This window comes from Nuphar pumila, chromosome 12 (genome assembly GCF_984573655.1).
Source record: "Nuphar pumila chromosome 12, dmNupPumi1.hap1.1, whole genome shotgun sequence".
Lineage (NCBI taxonomy): Eukaryota > Viridiplantae > Streptophyta > Magnoliopsida > Nymphaeales > Nymphaeaceae > Nuphar > Nuphar pumila.
The window spans coordinates 38,929,242-38,941,969 of NC_143260.1; the positions used below are offsets into that span (position 1 = coordinate 38,929,242).

The 12,728-nt window shown below is 38.3% G+C and overlaps 1 protein-coding gene across 1 annotated transcript in view; it reads right to left on the reverse strand.

Moving 5' to 3' along the window:
• Positions 1-2,899: 2,899 nt before the first annotated feature.
• LOC149820784 (DNA polymerase zeta catalytic subunit-like) overlaps positions 2,900-12,728 on the reverse strand; it is a 64,130-nt gene continuing 54,301 nt past the window's right edge. Inside the window, exons 17-20 of the mRNA XM_089981852.1 lie at positions 6,795-7,000; positions 6,408-6,711; positions 3,959-4,600; positions 2,900-3,298 (exon numbers count right to left, since the gene is read on the reverse strand). Of these exons, the coding sequence (XP_089837978.1) occupies positions 3,125-3,298; positions 3,959-4,600; positions 6,408-6,711; positions 6,795-7,000 (1,326 nt within the window). The 3' untranslated portion in view covers positions 2,900-3,124. The remainder of the gene's footprint in view (positions 3,299-3,958; positions 4,601-6,407; positions 6,712-6,794; positions 7,001-12,728) is intronic.

Consider the following 12,728-nt stretch of genomic DNA (forward strand, 5'->3'; position numbering starts at 1 on the left):
TCAGTGAGCTTCTGGAAAAAAAAACAAAGAACAAGGGTGAGAGAGAGAGGTGGGCCGACCGGATAACGCTGGTGGTCGGCTCTCTACTACAAACAGGGAGACAGAGAGGGTCGGCCCCGACGGTCGGCCCTCTGTGTTTGATAAGAGGAAGGACGGAAGGGGCGATGCCCCTTCCGCCCTCTTTTAGGGCTTGATTATAAGAGGACCGGCTCGGTCCGGGTGTGACCCAGACCAAACCGGGTCGATCTGGGCATGACCCAGACCGAGCCTACCGATCTGGGTCACGCCCAGACCAAGCCAAAAAATAAAAAATGGTGGGTTCGATTCAGCCTGGGTGCAACCCAGACCGAAGCGGGTCGATCTGGGTCGCACCCAGACCGAGACAGACCTTGGTAGAAAAAAAATGGGTTGAACTTGTTCGAGTTGAACCAGTTTAGACCCAAACTGGGTCTAGCCGAACCGGGTTATGTGGGTCGATTCATACAGAATCGGTCTGAACTAAACCGGTTTGGACCTACCTTGTTCAGACCAAACCGGTTCATGAGGAATTGGTCCACACCGAATTGGGTCTGAGCTGAACTGGTTTGGATCAACCCGAGTCTGACCAAACTGGTTCGATCTGACTGGATCTAGGTTCTTAGTGTGGATCCAATTTGATCTGGATCTAGACTAACTATTCCAGATCTGATTGGATCAGTCTTGGATTTATATCATAACTGGGTCTAGATCAGACTGTTCTGGATCCAATCAGACAGTTTTGGATCCAGTCAGAGTGTATGAATCCAGTTAGACTGTTTTGGATCCAATTAAAATATCCTAAATCCAGTCAAACTATTCTAGATCCAATCAGAATGTTCTGGACCTAGTCAGACTGTTCTGAATCCAGATGAGTAATGAATCTAGATCCAAGTTGACAGGATTGGATCTAGATCATAAATGGATCTGGATCGGATCGTAAGATAGTATCGAATTGTACCAAAATCTGAAATGATCATAATACCCTTTTGGGTACTTGAGATCCATTTTGGTAAAATAGACATAACTTTGCACCCTGAACTCAGAATTGAGTGAGGTTTGGTGCGTTGGATTCGTATCGAAGAAAGGAATCTACTGACTCAGTAGTTTTGGTTAAATTAGTGATACAAAATTTGAGGTTTCATGAGTCAATTCGAAAGAAGAATTTTGGTAATTCTATAAGAAGTTTTGTGCATTAATGCGAGCATGTTTGTGTAATGACCAGATCCTACTGTTAGAGTACCTTGAGACTCGATTGCAGTGAAAGCACAGTGTTCACAATTGATGTAAGAAATATTATAAGTAATTTTAGATATAAATAAATATTTTTTACGTTGCATGTTATTGTAATGTTGTGAATTTAATGAGTAGCATGATAGTCTTTGAGTGAGATCATAACATGCATAAATTTTATGCTTGACATTCTGAGTTGAATTCTTATACATATTATTATGATATGCATGTTAGTTATGGTTTGTCATGTATGTTAGAAAGGGAATTGATTTGTGAACGCATGTCTATATGATTATTAATATCATGCATTGTGATAAGATTATGTTTAGATTGGAGTCTCTTTTATTCTATTCATGTTATATGAATGAATATTTTGAGATCAACATACAGGACCCCTTAAACCCTGAAAGTAACGACATGTAGCAAGGGCTACCTAGTTCGCGACCAAAGTACAGCCACCATGAAAAGTGGGTCATCGGGGGTTTAACGATGTAGAGACACTACATCAATGCATGCTTAGTGAAAGATGTGTATGAGTCCTAAGGTCATCATGAGATTTAAGAATGATATTCATTGTGATTAGTTCACGACATCACTCATGAGAGTATGAGTAAATTACGAGTTTGAGAATGTGGTTCAATGTGTTGAACTTAGTAATAAGTGAATTACGAGTTTGAGAATGTGATTTAATGTGTTGAACTTAATCATGACTTAGGGTTACACTCACACCGGGTCTGGGACTCTGAAAGACCATGGATGATTGATAACAATCATGGTTAGGATGTAGAATGAACCATATCAATATTGAGAGCTTGACCTCCCAGCTAGCTACCGATGAGGTCCCCGTGGTGGTTCACTGTAGTGCCTGGTGGTCCAGAAACCACTAAGAGTGTATGGTTAATTATCTAACCAATATGTAGAATTAAAGTATTCTACGTGGTTGTTACGCCCATAGACGGATATGACCGGTATAACCGACCTAATGATAATTGTTTTGAGAGAATGTTGAGAAAATTATTGAAGATAATTAAAATATACAAACTTATGTAGTGTGTCAAAAACTAAACTAAGATTAGCAGCTTAGAACGCACTGCAGTTGTAAACTTAAGTATTTATTTGCTTATAATTATTCTTTACTAAGTTATAGTCCCCATGTTTAATTAACTGCAGGTTGCAGGCATTTGATAGATTTTATTTTTATGTTATTGAATAATTATGTAATTGCTTTTCTTTTGGTATGAACGATGAACATTGTTAAGAAAAAATTGATTATGCAAAATAAAAAAATCGCATTTTCTCTATGTGAACTTTGTACTCTTTCCCTTTAGGAAGTAATACCAACCAAACTCGGACTCCCGAAGTCTCAGATCGGGATGTTACAGGTAGTCTCTTAAGAAATTCTGTTTGATATGTTCAAATATTCCAACAATGATACAAAAACATCACGGAGTAAACCCCAAAGCACTCAAATTCGCAAAAAAAAACAAAAAATCTCTTTAGATTGTCACTATTTATTCAACCATTACTTGTACAACATGATAATCATTATTAACTTACTATTTACAGAACTTGAGAAACAAACTACACATGCAAATTATAACTATACAAGGACCACTCTGCACCAACAGCAGATTGCCTCATCGAAATGTGGTTCAGGTACCAAAAGTCATCAGTGGATATTTTCTGGTACCAAGAGGACTTATTCTAAGAACAGCTGGTATAGATGCCACCAGCCATGGTTAAAAAAGCAGAGGACGTGATAGCAGAAATACAACAATAAATCCGGGCAGTTTGCTTCGACTGTGGCTTCAAGGTGACCAAAATGACTTCGTCCTATGGGTAATACGGAAAGATCATCACCCTCGCTAAAGACTAACTAGAACCACTCTGGCATGCATTTTGGGTAATACCCAGTCTCTGATGCGACTACAGAAAGAGTCTGAAGCTCTTTCTGAACCTTTCGGCGTTCATAAAATACAGGACATGCAAGTGACGTGCATTTCACCCCACTCTCTGTGATCCAGTCACCACCACCACAGTGCCTGCATATCTGCATCGAAAAAATAAGCAATCAGAAATGGTAGCTAGAAACAGAATACTGTAATTCAACACATACTTATATGCCCTATGTAATTCACAACCCATAGAAACAGGGCTTTTGAACAGTACAAGAATTCCTTATGCAGGATGAATGGCCGACTTCAGTGCCAAACAATCTTAGGCAAGGACAGATGAGAGACCTATAACCACCACCCAGGGAGACAAAGTAGCCGAAATCCAATATTGACTGAATCTTTGTAGTTTATGATTTCCAAGCAAACCAAAGTTTTAGCATCATGAACCAACACTGAACTTTGGCAGGGCCCAAAAAAAATTGATCAGCATGGTTCAGGTGACTTGCCCAACTATGACTTGAAATCAGGCAAGTATACTGCCCTCTGGCCATGTTACCACAGATAGGTTTTGATACACAAATCTGGAGCCCATTCAGAAAGGGAAGATCCATCGAACTCATGACACTTCATCCCAAGACAATGTCACTCAATGTGTCACAGAGATCTTATAAATTGAAGATGGCTAATTGAACACAACCCTTCATGAGTTTCTTAAACTACTAGGTTCCAACTCTTAAAAGTACATAGCATCAAAAAAGACTGTCCATAAAAGTTTGTGCATCAAATGGTAGCAGAATCAGAGATGGAAAACTTACAGCAGCTAAGTGTTGGATATCACGTTCCATCTTCGCAGTTCTTCCAGCCATGCATATGGCAACTATGGGCCCCTTTTTGGAGCAATTGTCACAAACAAAGGTTCTTGCTTGGATGATCTCTCCACATACGGTACAGTGCCTTGATGTATAGTAATTGTCTATTCTAGTTCTGCTCACCTTCTTGTAGATCATTTGCTTACAACCAACTCCACGTACAGAATAGCGCTTGGCCAAGGTCGGCCGGACTGGCCGTGGCATTTCCGAGAACCACAGGTTCAAGTCCACGCCAAGAAGACCAAATATTCTTTGCAAGGCAGGGATAATCTGCTTCTTAATATAGTACAAATCGTTCAGTGTATATGGGGAATTAATATCCAAAACATCCAATGGATCAACAACCAAGTCAATCAGCCGAGCTCCAGGTTCCCCATGGACCACAATGTATGGTATCCGCTCACCGTAACGTGGTTCTGCCCTAGGATCAGCTCTCATCGCTTTCATGGCAACAATTGCTGCCGGTGGGAGTGAAGAAGCCCTGGAACTGTAAGTGCCCAAGTGAACCTCTTTGGAAAATATGAAGTCCTGAAGTGACACCTTACCACATAAAATCCTCGTCCACTGCCGCTGCAGATATTCCTTAACCTATGAAGTTGCAAACACCAAAGACCTGAACTTAGACGACCATCAATTTTGCTAATTAACTTTGAAGTCCAAAAGATCACAAGCATTACTAGAATAAACACAAAAAAATAAAAAAAGGGTGGTGGCATGAATGGCTTCAATTGGACCACTCTATTCTTAAACTTGGACGTCTATGAACAGCTAGAAAAGTGTGGAGAACTCTAGACAAGTTGTCATTAGGAATAATGCCCTAGGCGTATCAGTAGGAGCATAACATATACAGTACATGACTGGCTAATTCCGAACAGCCCAGTCATAATGAGCAGACTGTGCAAGGCACATGGATGAAAAGATTAAACCCAGATAAATCAGCCAGCACACAAGAATGTGTCATCACAAGATCACTTATGCAGTATGCAGATGAAGAAATGGAATTAAAAAACCAGTCATCTCCAAACCATAGAGCATATATTATGTACTGTCTCATTAAATTTTTAGGCTCTATGGGCTTTTCCATACATAGTAAAAATCTGAAAGTGCTTGAATCCTGAAAACATGTGAAAGCAATAAGGTATTTTGCATTTGGACATAGATTTAAGAGGGTAGGGGGATAAACAAACTTGTATTTTGTAAGGGGTTACCCAAGAAGACTGCAGATCCATGACAGGATTCAATGACTTCATTACGTTAAGCAGCTCTCTCTCTCTCTCTCTCTCTCTCTCTCTCTCTCTCTCTCTCTCTCTCTCTCTCTCTCTCTCTCTCTCTCAACAGTTTTTCTTGCTCAAAACTAAATGAAATCTTGTCATCATTTTGATGACCTGGTGTCCACCACCAATGCCACTATTTGCTAGCAAACATAATGGAGGAATCCTCATCTCCGCCTTCCCCAACTTCATCTTTTCCACTGCCTTGCAACTACAAATCCTCTGCCTCCACCATCTATGTCACCACAATAGCTCCAAAGGATTAATCCATTGACACCCCTTGATTTTATTAATTCTTTTTTTCAAGCATTGTTGAATACGGTTTCGACAACCCACAGAACTAAGATGCAGAAGCATGCACCTCCTGAAGAGGCACAGCATTGAGGCTAAGGCACTCTTGAACTGTGAGGTGTACACCTCAGTACATTCTGTGCTTGATGGAATGACTCGAGGCATGGTGACTGCACCTCACCTCGGGGCCATGCTTCGTGCCCCGATGCAACCAAGTTTAACAACATGAAGACAATGAGAAAAATTTTTATCTAAGTTTTCAAATGAGATGTTTCTTGTTGTTTTCTACCTGATTTTCCAAGAATTCAAAATCACATAAAGTTCAATTTGATCTGGAAAATGGATTTGAAATCCTCAAGCTCTTCTGTGATGACATCAACAGTTACTGATAGAAGCAAAAAGTAGTATACAAAAACTTTGGAAGAAGTTTTTCCACTTAAAGCCACCAAAATAAGCAACAGAACTGATGCAAAAACATCATGATGCATGAACACCACTCAAATACCAAAATCCTGTGAATCTTAGAAATACAAAAAATGAAAAACAGAGAGAATGCTAAGCTCATTAACCACACACATCCACCTGCCTGCATGCACGCACACACACATGCGTGTCTATATATATAGTGAGAGAGAGAGAGAGAGAAGAACTAGAAGTCTATCAGCAACTTAATTCCCTCAACAACACAATCATTGACAATAGTTCTCTAACATAATGCAAAATTTTATACAGAAGCAATGAATAGCTGCAAATCCATCTCCAGTGATTCTACACGTTGCACTTCCAGGAGAAACATGTATGCAGAATATAAAACTGGAATGTGAAAAACTTACACTAGATATGTCCTGTGATTCAAAAAAATTTCGCAGCGACTGCTCTAACATCTTTGCAACAGCTGGGCATGTATCCCGCCGGACTGTCTCAATTCCTTTGGCATCGAATGTAGGTTTTGTTTGCCCTATACTTTCATAGCTATAACCAACATAGCGTTTCTTAGTGAGAAGAAAACATGGATGATAAACCTTCTCCATTTTCAGTGTTACAGGGTAGGGATTCCTTGCAGTTATTGCTGCTGCCATCTCTTGCCCGATTGTGAATGATTCTTCCAGTGTGCGACCCTTAAGGAGGACAAACATGCTTCACAACCAAAAAGAAAAGCAGTTAACAACAAAGTCCAGTTCTCAAAATTAGTACAAACAGAGCAATTTATTAGTAATAACCTGTCTGTATCGCCATAAATTACTCTAGCATTCCACTTATCTTGTGAGTTTATAAAGGAGATTGCCTTCTCAAGTGTTCTGCGGCCACATTGTACAATGCTATCTGCAAGCTCTGCACATGGCATCCGACCACTAAAGCCAGCTGCGGTGTAACCATATGTAACATTTGCTATCAGTTTTAGAGCAAGTTGCCTCGCATCAAATATCTGTCAGGAGAACTCATCTTATTAAATAAAACATAAATAAACTGAATCCAAGTCACAATATTTCAAGGTCAAGATCAGAGTTGCAAAACCAAGGCATTGAATGTTAAGATTATATATAAGGGGTATTTTGGTCATTTTACTTTAAAATTGTGGTCAGCCCATTAGGGGCTGTCTGTGTAATTTTTATATATATTTTTTTTGTTATTTTTCAGCTCTTTATGAGCTAGTGTATTTGAAAGGGACAGCTCCAACTAGCTGTTGGAGCTGCTCCCAACTGTCACAGCCCAACAGCTAGTTGGGCTGCCCCATGCTCCTTCTCTCTTGTTATATATAGGGGTTTTTCCCTTGAAACTCCTCAATGCTTTTTTAAGCATTTTGTAATACATGAGCATTTATATTTTACTCTTTTGGCCCTTGTGTAGGTGGTGTGGATTGATCCATAAGTGGTTCTTTGTAGGCTGGTTGTGTTCTTGTAAGCCCACAAGAGGCTCTCATTTGCTTTCGTTCTTATTTCATTACATGGTATTAGAGCTTTGGTGCTCTTGGGTTGTGATTCATTCAGAAAGGCCGAGAGAAGGATCGTGAGATTGGTGGAGCATTGGTTCGTAAGATCATTGCATTGGGAAGCACACCATCAAAGTTCTCTTCAACAAAATTCTTGCTACCTTCTTTTCTCTTCTCTTTTCTCTTTTCTTTTCTCTCTATCTCCCTCTCTCACCATCATTATTGTAAAAATGAAGGATGAAAAAAAAGTGGTCGCCTTCATTCTCTTAAGACTCAATTATACTAACTATGTGATGTGGGCATCCATAGTAAAACATAAAATATGAGAAAATGGACTATGGGGTTTAGTTGATGGCACAGAAAGAAAGCCTAAACTTATACATATCAAGATGGAAGAAGGAAAGGAAGTGACTCTTCAAGGAGACGAAATGTCTAAGGCCGTTACCGAATATAAGAAAAAAAAAAGAATGAAGGATAGTCATTCCAAGATAATTGGATGGCTCATCAATAATGTTGACATCAAAAAATGCTCTAGCTTAGCAAAATTTGATTTTGCTAGTGATGCATGGAAGTATTTCAAAGATATGTAAAGTCTCAAGGATATTGCTCACATATGCAATGTGCAAAATAAGGTGAGAATTATGACTCAAGGAGAAATAAGCATTAGGTAATATTACAATGTCCTCTCTTCCTTAGGATGAATTGGATCTTCTAGAACCAAACTAGCATTACTCCCAAGATGTAGAACTCCGTAAAAAACAAATTATAACGGAGCATCTATAGCAATTTGTTAATGGGTTTAGACTTGAATTTGAAGGGACCAAATCGGCCCTTCTTCATAGAGGAGGTATACCTACCATATTTGAAACACTTTAAGAATTAACTATGGAGAAAAATAGATTGAAAAAACTATCATCTTTAAAAGAGGAAGAATCTGAACTTGCTATATCAAGGCCCGAAAATCACACAAGGGCTTATAAGTCCTCTCACTTTAGAAGAGTAATGAGAATGGAAGAAATTTCAATGATTATTTAAGGAGTCAAAACGATAAAAAAAGGCGATCATGAATACAAGAAAAGTGGAAAACGAATATGCTATCATTGCTATAAGTCGGGTCATATCAAGCATTTTTGTCCTAAAAGAAGGAAAGAAAATCAAAGAGATGATAAGAAAGTGGCTTCGGTGGGACCATCCCTGAAAAGAAATGGTGTAAATGACTCTAAATACATTGGTTCATTATCCTTGACACAATTTATGGAGGCACTACAACCAATGTTCAAGAATCAAGCTTCTTCCTTCTCGGGTGCGGTCGTATCTACATGTTAAGATATACATATACGTGTGTGTGTGCATATATATATATATATATATATATATATATATATATATATATATATATATATATATATATATACGTATATGTGTTTATTGTTAACTGAAATACCCATTAGGGGTATTTCGTTTTTTTCTCTGTAATAGGTGTCAGCCCATTAGGGGATGACATTTATGTATTTTATTTCATGTATTTATTTTTTGTCTTTTTCCTTTTTCACCTTTTGTCTTTTTCAGATTTGATGGGACAGCTCCATATAGCTGTTGGAGCTGCCCCAACAGTTATATTTATGACCGCTGGGTGCAGCCCCAACTGCCATATGGAGTTGCACCCTATTGGCTCCATTGTATTATATATTGGCCTTGTATTCCCAATTTATTCTTGAGTGCTTCTATGCAATAACAAGTCTGTAGACCCTTGTGTGGGTGGTTTCGTGATTCAATCAAGTATTTTTACTTATTAAAAGTGTGTTCTTGCATGTGTATCGGATTCAATCAACTTCATTACATGGTATCAAAGCTTTGGTGGTCCAAAGGCAAGTTTTTTGAAGAAAGTTTGTGACAATATCAAGAGGAGAATCGTACAATTACGAGATTCAAGTTCAACAAATCGATGGTTGTTGCATCGGAAAGCGTGTCATCTCTCAAATAAGTCTTGTATTTCACTCTTTTTCTTTCTTCTCCATTCTCTACCCTTCGCTTAGCCTTGTAAGGAAATGGAGAATGAAAGAGAGGTAATGGTCTTCATTCCCGTACGCCTAAACGATACAAACTATGTGATGCGGGCATCCAAAGTTAAACACAAAATATGGGAAAAGGGATTGTGGGGTTTGGTGGACGGTACCGAAAGAGAACTCAAGCTCATTCTTACGAAAATTGAGAATGGAAAAGAGGTTGCTCTTCAAGGAGAGGAAATAGGTAAAGTCGTTTTTCATTATGAGAAAAAATGGAAAGAGTGGAGAATGGGCCACTCCAAAATAATTGGATGGCTCATCAATAGTGTAGACATCCACAAATGTTCTAGCTTAGCGAAATTTGATTTTGCTAGTAATGCATGAAAATATCTTAAAGACATGTATAGTCTTAAAGATATTGCACACATATGCAATGTCCAAAACAAGGTGAGAACCATGACCCAAGGAGAAATGAGTATTAGAGAATATTACAATGCACTTTCTCTCCTTTGGGATGATTTGGCTCTTCTTGAGCCAAAATGGCATTGTCCTTAAGATGTAGAACTCCGTAAAAATCAAATTAAAATGGAGCATTTCTACCAATTTGTGAATGGGCTAAGGCCCGAATTTGAGGGCACTAAATCGGCTCTCCTTCATAGAGGAGGTGTGCCATCCATAGTCGAAACTCTTGAAAAATTGACTATGAAAGAAAATAGACCGAAGAAGCCATCTGCTTCAATGGATGAAAAAACCGTGCTTGCTATGTCAAAGTCCGGTAATCATACTAGGAGTTATAAACCTCCTCACTTTATGAAAAATGAGAATGGAAGAAATCCTAACAACTATGAGAGGAATGACAAAAAAGGTGGCAAAATCATATGTTATCATTGTTATGAACAAGGAATCACTGAGATGACAAGAGAGTTGCTTCGGTGGAAAGGAATGATGTTGACGACTCCAAATGCATTGGCTCCCTATCTTTAGCTCAATTAAAAGAGGCGCTACAACCAATGTTTAAAACCAGTGTTGTGAAAAACGTTGAGGCGTAGCGAGGCGCTCCACCAAAATCTGAGGCGAGGCGTAAAGCGTAAGCCACAAAGTTTTTTTTTAACTTAAAAAATATATAAAAATTATCTAAAATTATAAAAAAATAAAAAAAAATCTTTATTGATGAAGCAACAACCAACAGGAAATAAAAAATCTCAAAAAATAGTGAGTTCATCAAAAACAATAGTGAGTGAGTTCATCAAAAATAAAACTTTAAGCCTTAGGATTTTTCTTCATAAGCTTGAAAATACAACACACATATCTCCAATATTTAAGCCGAAACAAGAATAGTGAGTTCATCAAAAATAAAACTTTAAGCCTTAGGATTTTTCTTCATAAGCTTGAAAATACAACACACATATCTCCAATATTTTCAAACTATCACAATGTTTTAGCAGTATTTTCATGAAACATTATTAAAGTATTTTGTCATCATTTTTTTCAAAATAATGAAAATTTGAAGCATGCAATGATATTATCATGAAACATTGTGATATTTCCCCTTCCTAGATTTCTGATTTAACATCTTTTTCTCAATTTCATATTATTTCTATCTATTATCTTTTTTCTATTTTCCATAGTTTGGCATGAAAGACAGCCTATTTCTATTCTATTTCCTGACTTTTCCATTTTTTCTCTCTATCCACAATTGCTAAGCTTTTCTCATGGAAAATAGGTGTGCTTGAGTTATCTCATCTAATCGACTCACTGAACATTGATAGTGATATCATGACTAGCTCAAAAATTATATCTTAGTCAGTAGGTTATGTATCCCCTTAACTTAAATGTTAAAGTTTAGCATAAACATGCTACAAGATCAACAATAGCACCTCAACCAAGGTGATTGCAGTCAATCATGTCAAAAGGCTCATCAGAAGCAGAAGAGCTGTGGCACTCCACAATCATCATCATGACTGATTGGTGACTATGCCCTTAAGTAGCAGAAGCTCTAAAATGAACAAAGTCCTTCACACTGTTAAAAGCTGATAATCCAAAAGCCATTGAAGGAAGGCAAAATGTCAGCCAGCCCTTTCTTTTTAATTTTCCTTTTTTTTATGATATGCAGGCTGGGGTTAGCCTCTCAGGTCTTGAACATGACTCTTTGTTGTGATAGTGCTACTTTACAATCCAGCTATCTCATTCTTTTAGGCCTGTCAACATGTCACCTAGCCCATGTCGACAGACCTAAACAGAAATTCCACAGGTTCCCATGTTGATCATCTATGTCACATAGGTGTGGGTGCGTGGTTGCGGCACTTTAAAAAAAATGGGGTGCGTGGTTGCGGGAGGGTATAAATTTGTGCGATGCAGCACCTTTACTAAGGGGTGTATGGTTTTCCACATTAACTGAAAACAAAAAGAATAGTTGAATGCATTTTATGTGCATGAACTACAGCAAAAAGAGGCGTGTACGCCTCAGTTTGAGGTGTGCCTCGCCTCAAGGCGTGCGCCTCAAGGCCTATGAGGCGCACGCCTCATGGGTATTGCGCTTTATACCAGCGCCTTAAGGCACAAAGGCCCTCGCCTTGAGGCGAGGCGCGCTTTTTGCGCCTTGAGGCGCGTTTTTAATAACATTGTTTAAAACTCAAGTTTCTTCCTTTTCGGGGGCAGCCGTATCCACAAGTGGTGACCCTGGTAAGACTTCTTGGATCTTGGACTCCGATGCCTCTTTTCATATGACTTCAAATGAGTCAATATTATCTGAATGTCATTCTAACTCAAATGATTCTTATGTTTCAATCGTTGATGGAATATCCCTAAAAATCAAAAGTTTTGGAATCTTTCAAAAACAACCAAACTTTCACATACCAAATATTAAGGTTGTGCCAAAATTAAATTTGAACCATTTATCGGTTTCACAAATTACGGATCATGGTTGTAAAGTTTTATTCTCTTCTAATGATTGTTTAATATAGGATCTCCAGTCTGGGAAGCCGATTGGGCAAGGCCACAGAAGAGGAGATCTTTATGTAATGGACAATCTTGAGTTATCAAAACAATTTTTTTGTAATTTTGTGGAAAAGAAAGATATAGAAAATTGGCACAAAAGACTAGGACATCCTAGTGTGACTAAATTACACTTGTTTTCATTTCTTACTTATTATAAAGCAAAGAATTTGGCTTGTGAAGATTGCATTCTTGGCAAAATGAAAGTTTTACCCTTTGGGCAA